General features: G+C 37.2%; 1 protein-coding gene across 19 annotated transcripts in view; it reads right to left on the bottom strand.

The window, feature by feature from the left end:
• The window catches only part of RBM26 (RNA binding motif protein 26), a 90942-nt gene extending 71912 nt beyond the window's left edge, over positions 1-19030 (bottom strand). For 8 of the 19 annotated variants that reach the window (XM_012445344.3, XM_064362240.1, XM_012445345.3 and 5 more), the window contains exon 1: positions 18479-18598. In XM_012445344.3, coding sequence (XP_012300767.1) covers positions 18479-18549 — 71 coding nt within the window. In that variant the 5' untranslated portion in view covers positions 18550-18598. Of the gene's footprint in view, positions 1-18478 lie in introns of all 19 variants that reach the window. The other 11 variants (XM_012445355.3, XM_012445356.3, XM_012445349.3 and 8 more) reach the window with 3 other exon arrangements.
• Between the last annotated feature and the right edge of the window lie 1150 nt (positions 19031-20180).

The raw sequence follows: 20180 nt of genomic DNA, 5'->3' as shown, positions 1-20180 counted from the left end.
CATCTTACCTTGAGAACAATGATTCTCAAACTTTTTGGTCTCAGGAGCCCGCTATGCTTTAAAAATGAGAGACAACTCCAGCTTTTTATTTAAAAGAGTTATATCAATATTTATTAAGAATTAAAATAGGGAAAAAATTTAGTTTGAAATAGTAAATCCATTATAACTTAGCAGAAAACCCCCTTTTTTTTTGAGTAATTGGAAGAAGAATTTATTGATGCAAACAAACAGGAAGCCCATAAGTAGGGGGGCTTTTTTTCTGAATCCAGGAGCTCAAATCATGTCTCACCAGGACTCTTTATTCTCCATTTTCATTTTCAGACAGGCTTTCTATGTGTGGCAAAAATCATGGTTCCCCAAGTCGTTCCTGGCTTACATTATTCTCAAAGCTAGTGAAACCAGAAAAAGGAGCCTACTCTTCTCTCTCCCAGCATCCATACTGGCCTCTGATAATGACTCATCTTCCCCAGTTTAGGTGATATCCCCACTACAGGTCAGGGATGGGTAGAGCTCTATGATAAATAGCCTCACTGAAATTAGATACCATATTTTTTAAATTAAAAAAAAAAACTATTTTTCCAAAATAAAACACAAATTTTCTGAGAAGAGTGACTATGTTTTACTATGTTTGCAAATACCTTTATCTGGTTTAATAGATGACAGACCGATTCTTACATCTGTTTTTATATTCAGTCTATTATGATATGTCATACTGGTTGAACTGTATGAAGGAAAACTGGCCTGAAACAGATACACAGTTGGAAAAATAAGGACCTCATAGACATTATGAAAGGGTCTCAAGAAATTCCAGGAATCCTCACACCATACTTGAGAATCATAGCTTTAGAAGTTAAATAACTTCTAAAGTAAATGAATTAAAAAAGAAGTATCCATTAAGTGTCAAAGACCCAATAATCAGATCACAAAACCAAAGTAAAAGTTTGTATTGTTCAGTGCAAAGAGCAGCAGCCCAAATAACAAATTAAGCAGACAGTTGTGGTTATAATTATGATTGTAACATCAAGCCTCAGAACTCTCTCTTTAAAAAAAAGATGGATCTGCAATATGGTAGCTCACAACTAATATCCATATTTAGGTGTTTTGTTTTGTTTTGTATTCCTATTCAGAATTGAGGAAGAATTAAGTTCTCTGAGAAAAGACTGGGTCTAGAAGCCACCCCCACTCCAATTACTCACATTCTATCTAGTTACACAACAGATCTCAGGTAATCCATCCTTCTGGTTACCAAAATGAGAGAGCAGAGGCTGGTGAACATTGTCTTTGAAAACCAAAAACGCAAAATTATCCAAAGGAAATAGCACTAAAAGTAGAAATACAAAAAACCTAGTTCTATCATCCTATTGGATAAATTTGGCTGAGTAGATTAAACCTTTAACCTTTTTCTCATATTTCTTTAAAGGTTTGGCTAATGCTATGTGGTTATATATGCTACAGATTCACTTCTAAGTCTTTCTCTAATATTGCCACCAAAATTTTCTGATGCAGATACCACAGTCATGACAAAATTTTTCTTTAAAAAGGAGTAATTATTATAGACACTTTTCAGTTCATGAATCTCAAGATTAAGCAAACTAAGTTTCAGTTTCTTCATCTCAGATAACAGCTGACCTGCCAAACTAGAAATAATTACAAATAAATATAATTACAAATAAGAAGCACTTTATTAACCTGCCAAGTATCATAACAATTGTTAAGGGATTACTAAATAATGAACTATGATTAAAAAAAAAATGCCTATAATCAGCCCTAAAAATATACTTTAGTTAAAATCTGGTTGCTATATTTTAAGTCCTATATTCCCTAAAACCTACTTTGTCCCAAGTCAAAACATTAGCTTTACCATGAAGCAGTCTGGTATTGAAGAAAAACAGTAAACTGTATTCCAAAAAACATGAAGTTTTCAGATTTCTAGTCTGGAGTTATTTCTACTTTATTCACTAGTTATATAATTCTGCATTAGCATTTTATTCTCTAGGCTTTTATTCTCTAGCATTTTAAAAATAAAGGCACTGAACCATACGATCGAAGAAGTGGGTAATTTTTATGAAAAAAAAAATTCAGGTTTCACCATCTTGCACTCTTTCCCCTTCCCATTAACTTTTAGTTAATTGAATTTCAAAATAATTCAGTAGGTAGCATTAGAATATTCAGAATAATTTTGGGGCTTTATGTCTTTCTGAAGAGCCATAGAATCCCATTTCCTCCCCTGCACTCATGAGCAAATTTTGAGCCCTTGGAGGGCATAAGTAAATTCTACTTAATAGAAACATTTCGTATATTTCTCTTAAACTTAGGAGAAATTTCAGCCATTGTAACAGCATAAAACTACATATTAATAGTAAAAATTCAAGGATGAGAAACGTGAAGAGGATCTTGCTTTTCATGTCAAAGCCTTCTGGTAAGTTTTCCTTTTTTTTCTTTTACCTACATACAGGAATTACTTAAATAATTTAAGAAAATAAGCTTTTTCCCCCTAAAAATAGTTGTATCATAAATAAAGTACTATTTATTATCATAAATAAAGCACTAATAAACAAAGTGCAACACACTCACATAACGGAATTCTATGGAACCACTGGAAGGAATAGGAATCTACCTAATAGTGTACTTTTATGGGATGATGTGCAGTGTTCCTAGAAATACTAGTTGCAGTAGTAACATATAAATGATTCCATCTATAGAAAAAAAGTTATATCTCTTCATAAATAGGTGATATATATGTTTAGTTTTACAGATATATGTTTATGTTGAGAATCAGAAAGTGATAAGACTCATTTTTTGTTTCTATTTATCCCTAGTTAAAATTTTATTAGAACCACCATGTACTATTTTCAATTAAAAAGACTTAAGAAATTGTGTTAAATTAATCCAGCGTAAAAATAAGATCATTATTATTGTAACTACTGTGTGTATCATAATTCTGACAACAGAATAATACTCAGCAGTAAAGAAACAAATTACAGATATATGCAATAATATGGATAAATCTCAGGAACATTACAAGGAGTTAAAAAGAAGCCTTGCTCAAAATAATACTCTCATTCCATGGACAGAAAGTTCTACAACAGGCAATACTAACATATAGTGGGAAAAAAAGCAGAACACTGCTTTCTTCTAGAGGTAGGTGGGGGCATGGGAAAGGAAATGAGTAAATTTTCCAGGGTGATGGTAATGTTCTTTATCTTAACAGGGGACTGGGTTACAAAAATGTGTATTTGTCAAAACTATGAAATGGTACACTTAAGATCTGTGCACTTGATTGTATCTAAATTCTAAAATTAAAATAAAACTAAAATACTGAAGTAAAGCATGATACACATGCTTCAGGTGTAAGTGCACTGACATCTGCGATTTACTCTGAAATGAACCAAAGGATTATAGTGACAAGCACACTAAAATGTTAATGGCAGACTCTCAATGATGGATATGTCACTGTAAAATTCTTTCAACTTTTCTGTGTATTCAAAGTTTTCATAATAAAGTTGTGAGGCAAGGGCAGTCAAGCAAAACCAGGCAGGAAAATTCTAAAAATGAACACTATTGACAAGGGGACTAGCATTTTATCACCAAAAATAAGAGAATAATGTAAAAGATGTAGATCAATATATAAAAAGTCTAGAATAAACTCAAATACATATAAGAATTTAGTATCTAATTACGGTTGCATCTCAAATCCTTAGGAAAACATGTATTATGCAGTCAACTTTTATAGATAATTTTCATGCATCTGAATAAAAACACATAAATAAGGCTATATCCACACTTGATACCTGGATTCTTTTAAAAATAAGATAATAAAGGACATGGATGATACTACTGAAGAAAATATAGTGACTGGTTTCCATTTTGCCTCACTGACTTCTTACGGTAAGTCATAGCATGATTTATAGCATGCATATTGTTAATTAGTTAATTGACTGGTAAGTCAATTAGTATGCTGGCATACAGTAAGCACAATTAGTGACAGCTTTTGCTATATTATCATTGGTAGTAACTTCATCTCAAAATAGGGAAAGTTTTTCTCACTATGACTACACCAGAAAATCCAGATTCCAGCAATTGAAATAAAGGATAAATTCAACTACATAAAATAAAGCACTTTTTTTTTTTTTGAGACAGCGTCTTGCTCTGTCACTCAGGCTAAAATGCAGTGGCACCATCTCAGGTCACTGCATCCTCCATGTCCCAGGTTCAAGCGAGTCTCCTGCTTCAGCCTCCCAAATAGCTGAGATTACAGGTGCCCACCACAACACAAGGCTAATTTTTATATTTTTAGTAGAGACAGGGTTTCACCATGTTGGCCAGGCTGGTCTCGAACTCTTGATCTCAAATGATCCACCCACCTCAGTCTCCCAAAGTGCTGGGATTATAGGAGTGAGCCACTGCGCCTGGCCAAAGCATTTCTGTATAAGAAAAATTACCATAAGCAGAATCAAAACATAAATGTCAGTGTAGGAAAGAGAAAGTTGCAGCTCATATCACAATTTCCCTAATACATGAAAAGCTCCTACAAATCAATTTTTTAAGAAACCAACATTGTATCAGAAAAACCAGGGAGTGTGGGAACAATCAACAGAAAAAAAATATATACAATATGTAACATATAATATATAATTATATGTTATTTATATATTATTTATGATGTAACCATTACTTTTTAGGAAAAAAGCTTATTTTCTTAAATTATTAAATTAATAATCTCTGGATTATGTATTATATAGAACATATAACTACAAAACTACAGTAACTATAGCATATATATGTACTCCAGAGATTAAGTTAATATATATTATACATTATTATATGTAATATTATATATAATATATATAATGGTTACATAAATAATAAATATATTCTAATATGTTATATAATTATATATTATACATGTAAATATAACATATAAGCATATTTAAATATATAAAAACCATATTATCTATTTAACTTATACTTTATTTATATATATATATAAAACATAGGAAAAAATTTTCAACTTTTATAAGACAAATGCACATGAAAATTGCACTAGCCGTTCCACCTCTGTCTGGATGTGGAAAATCACAAGAGACCATTGCTCTCACCCGAACAACAAAAAACAAGCCACTTTAACTACAAAACTATTGTATTTTTTAAAACTCAAAGAGCTTAAGGAGACCAAAAAAAAAAAATCCATAAATGAACTAAGTTCCAGAAAGTGGCAAGTCCTTCAGAAGCAAAAAGAAACACATGCTTACTCTCATTCCTAGTGGAAAGTCAGGAAGAAAAATCTGACTCCACAGATGGAGGTAAAGAGAAACCAGCCAAACTTTAAATCATCTTTTAGCAGTCATAGGTACACTCTGTGGAGAGATTAGAATCACAAGTACCACAAGCCACCATAAAGTAAGTCTACAGCCACTCATCAACACTTACTAACCAAAGACTCAGGTGTAATTCTGGGAGCAAGGAAGAACTAGAAGAGATCACCAAGGAACTACCAGCTTCCAACTAACAAGGTCTGAGGTTAGAGCACAAAGGCTGAAACCCCTTTGAGACATTCTTGGGTGGGTTACCATTCAAAAGACAAGGGAAGAAGCAACAATGCTGAAAAACAGTTCCAAAAATCATAAAGGCAGGAAGTAGGCCTGAAGAACAAAGATCTCTCCAGCAAGTCAACAACCTGGAACCCAGGGTACCTTATCTCTCAAGTTGCCCACTTGGTCCTCTTCCAAGTGTACTGTACTTCCTTTCATTCTTGCTGTAAAGCATTTTGTGGTTTGCTTTTTTGTTCTTTTTTTTTCAGACGACCTCTCGCTCTGTTGCCCAGGCTGGAGGGCAATGGCATGATCTTGGCTCATGGCCTCCGCCTCCAGGGTTCAAGTGATTCTCTTGCCTCAGCCTCCCGAGTAGCTGGGATTACAGGTGTCCACCGCCACACCTGGCTGATTTTTTGTATGTTTAGTATAGACGGGTTTTACCATGTTAGGCAGGCTGGTCTCAAACTCCTGACCTCATGATCTGCCTGCCTCGGCCTCCCAAAGTGCTGGGATTACAGGAGTAAGCCACCACCGACCCCTGTAAAGCATTTTAATAAACATTCACTCCTGCTTTAAAACTTGCCTTAGTTTCTCCTTCCGCCTTAGGTCTCCTTGGTGGAATTCTTCTGAGGAGACAAGTGCAGCTGCTGCAGATCTGTACAGATTTGCTGCAGGTAACATACTTTGGTGCTGCCTGATTTGGGTATGTTCCCTACTGGTAAGAGACCTGTACACAGTGCCTTCTTCAGCTAGAGGCGTTCAACCCCCACAGAGTTTTCTTCTCCCATTCCCCGTCTGGCTTACTAATCAAACCTTAGAACAATTCCTCTTGGTCACAAGTGGCTCTGCTCCCCCAGGGTGACCTCTGAGCTCACTCTATTTATTGGGTGGCTCCTGGGGGTGGGAAGTACCTTGGGGTCTGCACCAAGTAGAACTGAGGCACTAATGGCCCTCCTGGACAGGAGGCTCAGGAGAATGTTAGGGCTAAAGCCTAAAACCATATAGTGCTTGGGGTTTCCTGTTTTTTCAACTAAAATCAGCTCTTTCCCAAGAAGCTGCACTGGCTATTCTTTTTCTTTGTGTGTTCTGAAATGGCTTTGTGCACCTGCTGGACTGTTCACCTTAGGGGCAAATCTGCCTCTGTTTTCACTCTGCATGCCATGTGACTTCTTAAACACACACTTCCTGCTTTAAGCACCTACGGCTTTTACTGCGTTTACATGGCAGCAAAGACCCAGGATACCCCACAGATATCCCCTGAGATTTATACCTGTTCTAACCCTACCAGTTCAAATGACCTCCAACCCTTCCCGTGTGCTGGCACACTGCCAGGACAAACACTAACTGGAAATGCGGCTCTGCCAGCTCCTTATGACTTACCATATGCTTTCCATTCCTGTTATGCCCATGGTTGTTTTCTGGTGGCTTTTGAAGCAGTTTGTCAACCTGAGTAAGGTCTCACTCTGAACCTTTAATGATTCTACCTACTTGCTTTTTTTTTTGAGACAGCACCCCTTTGGGAGGAGAAGAAATTATTCTTTTGACATTTATGAGTCCTTACCTCAAGCCCCAAGCCCTCTAAAGGTTACTACTTTGTCAAGAAGGCAAATAAACGTTGCCCTCTGGAATCAAAGCGCTGCTGTTTTTGCAAGCATATGAAGGCTTTCCATGAATATTTCTCTCATTTCCTCCCAAATGCCTTCTGTAGCCTCCATTTCTCTAATCAATTCTGTGCCTTTCTCAACATGCATCAAGACTTTCAAGGTCATATTTGAATGAAAGGAAGTCCAGCCCCTTGTGGCAATTAGCTAAATTTTATTTTATTTTTATTTCTGACATAGAGTCTCGCTCTGTTGCCCAGGCTGGAGTGCAATGGCACCATCTCGACTCACTGCAACCTCCGCCTCCCAGGTTCAAGCAATTCTCCTGCCTCAGACACCTGGGTAGTTGGGACTACAGGTGCCTATCACCACATCGGCTAATTTTTATAGTTTTAGTAGAGATGGGGTTTCACCACATTGGCTAGGCAGGTCTTGAACTCCTGATGTCAGGTGATCCATCCACCTTGGCCTCTCAAAGTGCTAGGATTACAGGTGTGAGCCATAGTGTCCAGCCCCAAAGGGAAAATTCTGATTCTGCCCTCAAAGCCTTTGAAGCCAATGGTGAACTAAATCAAACTAAAGTTGTTATAAAGCCCAGAACCAATCAGACTACAGGGCAACTAAATGACTCAGCCTCCACCAAGTAGCCTAACAAAAAAATAAAAGGTATACCCCTTACTGAAAATAAATCTTACTTCAGTCTCTACAGTCCTTTTACACAAAAGAGACAGAATAAAACCAATTGAAGGGAACACGAAGTAGTAAGAAAATGTGATCTACATGAGAAGAAATAGCCAAGGGAAATATACTCAGAGACTGCCCAGACAATAGAATTATTAGACATGGACTTCACGATAATGGTAAATTGCTAAATAATTTACTGGAAAATGTGGACAACATGCATGGAGAGCTAGGGAACTTCAGTGAATGAATACACAGAAACTATTAAAAAGAACCAAATGGAAAAATCTAGAAATAAAAAATCTGAATCAGAAATAACTCTCCTTTGCAGACTGGAAACCACAGAGGAAAAACAATAGTGAACTTGAAAACAGAAAAAGGGATTCATGTCTATAATCTCAGAACTTTGGGAAGCTGAAGTGGGAGGATTACTTGACACTAAGAGTTCAAGGCAAGTCTAGTTAACATAGTGAGACTCCATCTCTATAAAAAAAAAAAATTAAATTAAAAAATTAGGGGGGTGTGGTGGTGTGTGACCAACATCCTAGCTACTAAAGCACAAGAATCCCTTGAGCCCAGGAGGTCAACGCTGCAATGGCAGCTATAATCATACCACTGCACTCCAGCTTAACCAACAGAGTGAGACACTGTCTCCTTAAAAAAAAAAAAGGAAAATAAAAAATATCCAAACCAAAAGCAAAGGGACAAAAATAATTTTTTAAAACATACATGAGATCTGTAGGATATCATATAATCTAACATACAAGGAACTAAAGTCTCAGAAAAAGAGGAAAGAAAAATGAAGCAGAAAAATTTTTGAAGACATAGTGACCATGAAATTTCCAAATCTGATGAAATACCCAAAACACAGATCCAAATTGGTAAATCCAAGAAGGATAAAACACATGCACACAGTCAGACGAGCCAATCATACTCAAATTGCTGACCAAATCAAAGGAACTGAATCTTAAAGGTACTCAAAGGGGGAAAACAGACACATTACATTCAGGAGAACAAAGACTCAAATGACAGCAGATTTCTCACCAGAAACAACAGAGGATAGTGGCAATGGAAGAATATCATAAAATAGCTGAAAGAAAGGTGTAAAACCCAATGACCTAGGTTCCACCTTAAGAAAAGGACAGCAAATTAAACCCAAAGTGTTTGAAAAGTGAATAATGAAAATAACACAGAGCTGAGATCACATTCACTGCGCTCCAGCATGGGGGACAGAGTAAGACTCTCTTCAAAAAAAAGCAAATAAGTCAAATCCTAGTTATTAAATGAATAGTAAGGTCATAATGCAAGTACCTTTATGTCAATAAATTTGGCAGTTTTGGAAAAATCCTTGAATATCGTAAATTGCCAAGAGTGACATAAGAATAAACAGAAATACCTACACAGCCCTATACCTATTAAAGACATTGATTTTATAATCCAAATATCCTCACAACAAAAATTTCAGTCCCAGATTGCTTTACTGGTGAAGGACCCCAAAAATTTTAAGGAAAAAAAATAGTACTAATCCTAAATAAAATTTTCCAGAAAAAAAGAGGACAGATTACTTCCACTTGTTTTAATATTATCAAATCTAGCATAATATAATATGACCAAGCCTGGTTTATCTCAGGAATACAAGATTGGCTTAACATTTGAAAACCAATCCATGTAATATACTATATTTACAGAAAAAGGGAAATATCTGTATGATTATCTCACAGATGCAAAAAAGAACTGGCCAGACATGGTGGCTCATGACTATAATCCTAGCACTTTGGGAGGCTGAGGCGGGCAAACCACCTGAGGTCAGAAGTTCAGGATCAGCCTGGTCAACGTGGCGAAACCCCAACTCTACCAAAAATGCAAAAAATTAGCCATGGGTGGTGGCACATGCCTCTAGTCCCAGCTACTCAGGAGGCTGAGGCCTGAGAATCATTAGAACCTGGAAGGTGGAGGTTGCAGTGAGCCAAGATGGCACCACTGCACTCGAGTGGGTGACAGAATAAGACTCTGTCTCAAAAAAAAAGAAGAAAAAAAAAACAAAAAGAATTTTCAACAATAGCCTTTATGACAAAAACATTAAGCAAATTAAGAAAACAAAATTCTCAATCTGGTATAAGGCAGTTACAAAAAACCTAGAGCTAATATCAAGTAATACTGAAACATTTAATCTCTTTGCCTTTAGACTGGAAACAAGACAAGGATGCCCACTCTTACCACTTCAACATTATACTGTTGCTTCTAGCCAGTGTAATAAGAAATGAAGGTGTAAAACTCTGAAAAGATTGTAATTACTCATAGATGATGAGATTGGTATAAGAAAATTCCATAGACTTTATAAAATAGCTACTAGTATACTTAGTAAAATTTCAGAATTCAAGTTCAATATACAAGTATATTTCTATATACTAACAATAAAAATTAGAAAATCAAAATTTTAAATACACTTTTAAAACATCACGTTGCAGAAAAAAAATAAATGCTTCTATATCAGTAAAATATCTCAAGAAGAATCACTAAGTAACAGATCTTGAACTTACTCCATTATTTAATACACACATAAAAGATACTAAATAAAACTCTAAATTAAAGATAAACTTTTACCTATTTCAAAGTTACTATATGCAAATTGAAAAGGCTTTTTCCACAGAAATAAGGTAGTAGGACAGTATTAAGTCTAGTAGGAACAGCTTACTATCCATTCATTTCTCTCATTCATTCTTTTTTCTGGCACAAAGGAAGCAAGAAGAGGGAAAAAAAATCTTAGAAGCTACTTAGCTCAAGCTCGGGTTAGTCATTCTCAAGGTTAAGTTATATACATACCTAACATGGGAATACTTTCCATTTTGCTCATAAAACAGTCCCTGTCTCTTGGTTTAAGCATGTAAAATAATTTTGAGAAGCACTGTCAGCCAAAGATAAGGAAGTGCTAAAACATGCAGGAAAAAAAAACTGCATTTTAACCACTCAGCACTCAGATGGAAAGGCCAAGTTAAGATTGCAGCAACAAAATGTGATAATGAAAGTCAATCCATCAAAAGGGGATAAAGAAATAAAGAAAAATGTTTTTACCAATAATTATAGACTGTTAATTCTTCTACCAGCTATAAAATTCATCAGGTTAGAATTACTGTAATTTTTTTTGTGCAGCTCCATGGAAACAGCAATCTTGCACATAGCAACATTCAATAATACTTTAACAAGTAAACATTAATATTCTTCAAAGACCTTTCCCTCTCAAAAAAAAAAAAAAGTCTGAATTAAGCTTTACCTAAACTGAAGGTACTAGGCAGTAAAAATGGAAAGAGAAGTAGACCCAAAGACTAATCTTCAAATAGCTCACATATCTGCTGTTCTGAAGTAGGGTGGATTCTATAGTTTCACCCAAATTACTGCCTCTTCCTTTGGCTTAGGTACACAAACTTGAAATTTCAACTGATGCATTTAATAATCAGGTATATACTACACACAAATTATTGTGCTAAATAATGTACAGAATAGGAAGATAGTTAAATCTTAAAGAGTTGGAGTCTGCTTTCAAGTGCTCAAGACTAATAATAAAGCTAAAACAAAACAACTAAATAATTTAATGTACAAGTGATGAGTGTTAGGACAACTGAAACCAGTGCTGAGGGAGAGGAGTCACGGTGGGAGGAGTCACTTTATCCAGCTGGATAGATCACAGCTTTCTAGAAGAACTGTAACTAGATTTGATATTTGACTTCAACACACAGAAAACATATAAAGACAGTATATCATAACACAACAAGGCTCTGGAATCAAAATGTCTTCTTTTGGATCCCGTCTCTATCACTTACTAGTTATGAATAAAGTACACTATTTCATCTTTCTAAGACTCAATTTTCTTATCTTGAGGAAACAAGAACCTATCTTGCACACAATAAATAATAATAATTAACATACATTAATAGTAAGCACTCAATAAATGGTGCCTACTACTGTTCAGAAAAAAAAAAGCAAAGTTTCAGAAAAAAGGAACAGTAAAAATAGCATGACACTGAATCTCGATGAAAGTTCAGCTTTGCTGAAATTAAGACTCATAAAAAGTAGAAAGATGTAAGTGGAAAGATGATTTAAAGCAAATCATTAGCTTTCTTAAAGTCAAGCTAAAAAGTATGCAATTTATTATCTAGGAATGCTGAAGGTTTTGATCACGCAATGGGATATAAACAAGGCTGGGGATCCATGTCAGAAGAACTGTAAAAAAGGCCTAGAGATAAAGAGATTTGTTAGGAAACAAACTATAATCATTTAGATACAAAGGGTGAGCCCCCTACTAAGCAATGTCAGTAAGAATTATTAAGAGAGAACCTCATGACTAAGTGAATGGGAAGGAGGAGAAGCCAAAATATACAATTTCAAGCCAGCATAATTTGAAGAAATAAAATTAAAATAAGTGAATCCAGAGAACACTTCTTTTCAGAAATTAGTTTGAAGTTGAGCGAGATCCAAGCAGATATACAGCTAGCAATTAGAGATAAAAGCTTAAGACTGAAGAATGGGTAAGTCTAAACATACTTACATGAAAATAAATGCAGAGTAGAGGTTCTAGTTTGGAATCCATTAACAAGCTCAGGCTGAAAAGCTCTGAAATTCAATGCAAATGTGTATGTATTTGCAAATCCTAGGAGGCAGTCTTTAATTAGACTTTCAAAGGATCTACAATACACACTCCCAAAAAAGTTTTTAGGAACCACTGGCATAATTACAAAGAAAACCATTCATGGAAAAGGTCTCAGTCAGTTTGTGCTGCTAAAACAGAATACCATAAGATGGCTAATTTATAAAGAAATTTATTGGCTCACAGTTCTGGGGGCTGGGAAGTCCCCTATCAAGGTACTGGCAGATTTGGCAATTCTGATTCCAAGATAGACCGTGAAAACTACATCCTCCAGAGTTACTCCGGAGGCAGAAGTCTGAAAGGTGGAGGCAAAACCTAATCTTTTATAAAGGCATTAATCCAATCACCAGAGGCAGAGCCCTCTTGACCTAATCACCTCTTAATACTTGATGTAATTAAATTTCAACATGAATTTTGGAGGAGACAAACTTCAAATCATAGCAGTAATTAATTAAATGTCAGAAGTAAAAAATGGATGAAGAAAAAATAGTCATGGTAACAACTCTGAAAAATACAATTACAATTTGAAGAAAAGGAACAAAAGAGGGTAAGACTAAATTTAAGAAAAGGAACCAAAATATTAGGGATTCAAGGCAAATTAAAAAGGCAGCATCAACACTGTTATATATGCATAAGCAAAAAAAAGTAAAACTTTAGGACTTTATATTTAATAAATATAAACTGCTAACAGTGAGGAAAGCAATTTTGGTTGTAATTACATTACAAGGAAGAAATTCTATTACAAGACATTAAGAAGTAAATGGTTGAGGGCAAATGAACAAAATATTAAAGTCTGACTACTACTCCAAGATTTATCAATGACAGGAACAGAAACCTAGCAAGAAAGGGACTAGAAGCATGATATTATTTTTTGTTTTCTGTTTTGCTATTATCGCTGACCTTTCAAAAAGAATGGGAAATTGACTTTTTATGCCAAAAGGAGCAAATTGAAAAGGAAAGGTCAAAGGAAGCAAAAATAATCAAAAGTTCAGGAGTAAAAAGATCATTTAGCAAACCCAAAAGAAAACTCTTCCTATCAGACAGGAATAAAAATAATTTTAATGTGAGAAAGGTACCTGTAGTTACAAGCATGGGTAAAGGGGAATATACTAGAAAAACTTCAAAGATGTTTATTTCTTAAACTCTGTAAAGCACTGATAACCACAACGCTTTAGAACTTTGTACTTTTACAGTAGCAGCCAATACTATGAAAATGTAATAGTATAAAAGTATATAAAGTAACAGAAAACACTAGGATACCACATTGTGTAGTAGTAAATTAAGAAAATGCACTTGGCTCTAGCGTCAAAAAGCCTTAGTTTAAATCACTGTAGGCAAATATCTCAACTTCATGCTTCAGTGCCTCAGTATCATCACCTGCAAAATGGAGATAACAATGCTTACCTTATAAAACTTGTAAGTACAGTAATACAAAATGTTTAAGACAATGCATGCAGTTTAGGTGGCAGCCACAGCAGGAGCTTTGGTGATAATTCTAACAGTAGCAACAGTAGTAATGTAACCTATCTGTGTTTAAATCAACCAATATCTAAGACAGGAGGGAAGGGCAAGGCTCTCAAACATGTGTCCCATTCAACCTTTTCAACTACAGATGGAAACAGTATAATTCTTCCTATCATACCAATAAGGAAAGGGGAGGTTCCTTTGCTTAGACAGCTAATAAATGGCAGAAGTGAGATTTGAATACTGATCTATGTGGACACAGAGCTCTTCTTTCCACCACACAGTTCCTCCACAGCGCTACACAGTAGCAGAAGCACAACATTAAGCATTTTCTTTACTACTCAATTTACAAACCCTGAGTATGTCATTACATCCATCTGCCTCTCAATTTTATTTTCTAAAAAATTAAAGTTTCATTAGTTTTTGAGGTGTCTCTTCAGATTAAGAAGAAAAAAAAATCGGGCTGGGCACGGTGGCTCACGCCTATAATCCCAGCACTTTGGGAGGCCGAGACAGGTGGATCACGAGGTCAAGAGATCGAGACCATCCTGGTCAACATGGTGAAACCCCGTCTCTACTAAAAATACAAAAATTAGCTGGGCATGGTGGCGCACGCCTGTAGTGCCAACTACTCAGGAGGCTGAGCAGGAGAATCGCCTGAACCCAGGAGGCGGAGGTTGTGGTGAGCCGAGATTGCGCCATTGCACTCCAGCCTGGGTAACGAGCGAAACTCAGTCTCAAAAAAAAAAAAAAAAAAAAATCCATGCCTTTGATGTGTAAGTCTACCTAAAAGTTTTAAAATATAATAGAAAATGTTTTCTGGTTTTTTTACGTTTACTACAACAAAAGAGCTTAATTTTTTTTCAAGAGTTAACATCAAAACAAAATGTTAGGCCAGGCACGGTGGCTCATGCCTGTAATCCAAGCACTTTGGAGGCCAAGGCTGGTGGATCACCTAAGGTCGGGAGTTCAAGACCAGCCTGACCAACATGGTGAAACTCTCTCTTTATAAAAAAAATTTAATTAATTAAAAAATCAAAAAACAAACAACAAAAAAAAAAGTTAGAAGAAAAACTAACATTTAGTTTCATATTAGCAAGTATGACTAAGCAAATGTTTGAGATAACAAAATATCAATCTTAAGCATTTCAAGATAACAATTTTAATAAAGTTCAAAATTTTCAATTTATGAAAAAGACATTGAAAATTATTTTCAATTTATGAAACTCAGAACCCTGATACATGTATAGAAGCTATGAAATAGCAAAATACAGATATGCAGATCATGCTGAAAATGCAGCCAGGTTTTTTTTTTTTAAAAAAAAAAAACATCAATCTGAAAACCCTCTTGCCCTAAAACCCTTCACTGGCTTCCCACTATCCTTCAATAACATCCAAAATCTTAAACATGACTCAACAAAGTCCTGTGTGCTCTGGCTCCTTTCTCCAGAGCTTTTCACAGCCATTCTTCTCCCTTGCTTTTTTTATTTCTTTCAATTCCTCCAAGACACCTTTTTGTGTTCATTTTAAGGACCTCCATACAATCTGTTCACCAAACCTACAATGCTTTCACAGATCTCCAATCCCATCCTTTAGTCCCAGCAAAGTGTTCTTCATCCTTCCAAGCTGAGATAAACATTACACCAGGGAAATGTTTCCTGACGTTCCCAGACTTCAACACCTATCTTCCCTGCTAAATGGTAAATAAAATGAAGAGTCTCATTTCACATCTTGTTACCTACTATTTCCCCAATATCTTGCACACTGCTTAGCACAGAGTAGGTAAAGTACTCTTAAAATAAAAGTTTGCTGAATTAACACATTTAAAATGTGTGTAAGTCCAAAACCATGAAGTATTTAACCAGCACAGGTAATTAAAAAGTTCTACGTAAGTTTCAAGTTACAGCTTACCCTTGGTCCTTTTTATGTTCCTCTCTCAAACACAGGAATTCGGCAATTACAATGTTAAAGCCAAAAAAAAAAAATCCTTTCAGATAACAGATCATAAAGTTTCACAAAACCAAGGTTAGAAACCACTGATCTTAAATAATTGGAATCAGCTTTTGTAAGTCAACATACAAAAGAATCCACATTAAATGCAATTAAAGGGACAGGAACTTGGATAAGGGCTCAATTTTACCACAGCTACATACATTAGAAGAGAACCAATTACAATTTCCAGTGTCTAGGCTCTACTAGCAGCGCCTTATTTATGACAACAGTAATGACTGCAGTGCTACAGCCATCCGAGAGTAGGCTTTATAATACATGGATATGTTTTATTAAGACTAAAGAAAAATTACAATCAAACACTCTAAGTGGCTATAGTCTTCTCATTCAGGTAAGGCAGGGGGATATGGCAAGTAAATCTGATATGAAACTGAATGCTTAAGGGAAAGCTATTTCAAACCAAAACATTTTTATAATTGTGTTCAACTAATAACTACTGAATGCTAATTACACATCAGGCAGTATTCTAACATTTCCTTTAAATTCATTATTTTCCTAATTTTGCAGTTGAGAAAATGGAAGCCCTGAGTTAAGTAACTTACCCAATATCATACAGCTGGTTAAGCTGCAGAGGCAGAATTCAAAGCCAGACATTCTGCTCCACAGTTCTCCTCTCACCCCTACATACTATGATGCCCACTCTTCAATACACTGAAATAGGGCTTCATTTGCACAACTTCACTCCAGTGAAACTATTTTGCTAATATAACCAATGACTTCCAGTTTGCTAAATCTAAGGGCTACTTTATTGCCTCCATTTTTTCCATCCATTCTGCAGCATTTCATAAACTCCTCTCTTTTGTCATACACTTGTTCTTTAACGACATAAAGCCCAGTTTTCATCCTGCCTCAGTACTAGGCCCTCTTCTCTTCCCTATCTACACACTGTTCCTAAGAAATGTCCCACAATTTCATGGTTTGCATGACTATCCGATGACTTGATTTCTCTAGTCCTGTTCTGAGTTTTAGACTACTCATATGTTGAATGATATGACATCACACTTAGATGTATCTCACAGACTTCATACATAATAATCAAAACTAGCCACCCCCTTTCTTTCTCCCCTTATCCTGTTCTCTGTCTTCTCTACTATAACCCATTCAGTTGCTTAAGCTAACTTCTTAGGCATCATCCTTGATTTCCCTTTCCCTCATCTCCCACATTTAATCCATTAGCAAATTCTATCAGATTTACTTATGAAACGTATTTGGATCTGCCTAGCTCCACCATGACTCTAATGCAAACTAGCCACATCGCTGCTTACAATACCCTTCTGAATAGTCTCCTTACTTCCATTCTTGCCGTCTCAGTCTCTACAAAAAGGGCAGAGGTAAAACAAAATTAAATCAGTCCTTGTCTGCTTTAAATCATCTCAGGACTTCCCATACATGATGTGGCCCCCACCTACTTGTCCAACCTCACGTCTTTACATTCTCTCCCTCATCACAAGGCTCCTTCCAGCCACTATGGCCTTTTCTTCCTGAAACACACCACAATAATTTCTGCTACAGAGCCTTTCATTTGCTCTTCCTTTTGCAAGAAATGTTCTTTTCCAAGACTTTCACACAGATGGTCCCTTCTCCTCCTTAGATGTTGTTCCAAAGTCACCTTCTCTGAGAGCCCCACTCTTAATCACTCTTTTACATGATTCTCTATTATTACAATAGTCACAGCTCTAATATCTGGATTTATTTATGTCTTGTAGATTTTAGAATTTAAAAGCTCTATCCCAAAGCCTCCCGCAAGAAGTTTATTAAATAAGTGAATTTCCCCATTGCATTATTTATTGTAAACCAATTCTGATAAAGTACTTAGCTCATGATATATTTTGTATTAACAAGTCCTCAAAACACTCCTTAAATTTTCCAATCTAAGACTATATCAGCACTCTAACCACCCCCCAACATAAAATCTATCTATAGCATTCCACTTAAAACTGCTAAATATTCCATATGGATGAAGATTGAATTTTCTTCCTCCTCTCCAAGCTAACGAACGTGTAGGCGGGAAAGGGGAATTTTACTGAGCAACTCAGCACCTGTTACATCTTGAATCAGTGAAGAGAGGTGCAGATGAGCCAGACAGCACAAGGGAGACGTGGCCTTGCTTTCATAGATTGTATTTAGGTGAAACGTGAGTGATTTAAGATAGAACTGCCCGAATCCCTAATAAAGGCTGTTCACTTCATTTAGAAAACGAAGGTAAAACCGTCTGTAGCAAGGAAAAGATATATTCGGTTCCACTAAAAGAAACCGATTTTGAGGCCCTCGGAAAATATTTGGGGGTGGGGTGGGGGCGGTTGGAGTCGGTCTACATATAACGGAAAAATAAGACCAGCTCAGCAATAAAATCAAGCTCGACTCAGGCTCTAAGGGGTATCTTGTACCTGGAAGCGAGGTGGACGAGGAGAAGAAGCCACAGAGCCCTGGTACCTCCGTTCACCGCTTCGGCCTCCACAGCAGGCACCTGGGGAAACTGCACAGATCTGTGGGTCCGCCTATCTCCCACCGCCATCCCTGCATAGAGATATCCCCCGGATACTCACATGGGCTCGAGAGTCTTGCTGAGCCAGGACTTGAGTGCCTCGAAGTTTTCAATGATCATTTTAGAAACCATCCACAGCGGCCCTAAGGCCCGTCACACTCCTCCGCCCGCCCAGGTCGCGGCCGCTACAGCCGCCGTTGCCCCCGCCCCCTCCTCCGCGCGCCGCCCGCGTGGGCCGCGGTGGGAGGCGCCGGTGGCAGGTTACCGCGGGCCCCGGTTGGCGAACTGCTCTGCAGGGACCGCCGCAGGCCTCAAGTCCACGGGGCGCCAGGAGCTCCCAGTCCCCGGACCCCCGTCCAGGCTAAAGCAGCAACGGTTTGCCCGGGCCCTCCCCCTTTCCTCTTCCCCAGCAAATCTACCCTGACCGGAAGCGCGACACGCGCTTAGACCGGGCGTTCTCTCAGCCTCGGGACTAGGTGCTTGTTGGCTACGTCGAAAAGGCAAAAGTAAAGAAAGCGAAGGCGAATGGCAGCTCAATGGGAACGATTCAGGGGGTCTTCCCGGCTCCCAGTACCCCCAAGAAGATGGCTGCTGATAAATCTCGCGATAATTGTTGAAGTCTCGCGGTGGCTCCCGGAGCCTGCTGGGAAAGACGTAAAGTCGGCGGAGAATGCGCGGGTCGAGTTCGATTTTTCGTGTGCGCGTTGCTTGCGGCCTTTTTGCCTTTTTATTTGCTTACCTTTACGATATAAAGACCTTATTTCTTACAAGAAAGGAAAGACCGCTGACTTCAAAAACAGCGGGAGGGGGTATAGCTCAGTGGTAGAGCATTTGACTGCAAAAACAGCGGGAGCCCTAGCTCGTCAGCGGTAAGACGGCCGTGGCATATCAGCTGGAACGAACTACTGGGTGGATTGCTCCTTGAGAGCATCCATACTCGCGTGCGCGACACAGAGCGGCCCGTAGGTTCCAGGTGCCAAGCGCGCTACTTCCTCAGTTTACCTAAGTGCCCTACCAGTACCATATTTTGTGTACCCTGTGATGTGGACGAGATTTGTAAACAGGCTAATTTAATGGAGCCCAGTGAGACCTCCAGAGGATTCGTGTCCTGTCCAATAGTACTCGACTTGTTGGTAGAGCCCTAGTGACTCAGGAATGCCACAAGGGAAAAGTGAGAGAACCGTCATATCTCTCAGGTAGTTTCCAGCCTGCACTTTCCCCCAGCTAAAGATAAGTTTTGTTATTTTTAAAATTATTTAGAACAAATTCAGCTCTATCTCAGATCAGGAAATTATATAGTATCAGAGAATCTTAATATCAGCAACCTAAATAAATAAACTTTTTTATTTATGATCAAATAAGTTTTATTCCTGCCTGAATTCTATTTAGCTACGAAGTGGAATTTTACAAAGGGTTTACGGTGCATGAACTGTAGTGGAATGAAAATATTCACAATCTAAAGACACTTTCAGTAAGTAGATCAATAAAAGCTCTTTATGGGAGACACTGATAGACTATATTGTTCTTAGGAACTCTTGAGTTTATAATTTGCTAGCGTGAAGTATCCTTAAGGATTAAGTGGAAAGATTATAAAGTACAAAGCTAGACATTTGTTTTAAATATAGCATATAGAGTAGAATACAAATTAGAATCCAGCTACTGAATAACCAGAGTGTTGATCAAAGTGATTTAGCTAAGTGAAATAAACCAGACATGAGAGGACAAATATTATGATTCCACTCACATGAAGTATCTAGAGTGGT

This window comes from Aotus nancymaae, unplaced genomic scaffold (assembly GCF_030222135.1).
Source record: "Aotus nancymaae isolate 86718 unplaced genomic scaffold, 86718_ANA_hifiasm-v0.15.2.pri h1tg000048l, whole genome shotgun sequence".
NCBI classification, from domain to species: domain Eukaryota; kingdom Metazoa; phylum Chordata; class Mammalia; order Primates; family Aotidae; genus Aotus; species Aotus nancymaae.
This window is presented reverse-complemented; position numbering and strand designations above follow the sequence as displayed.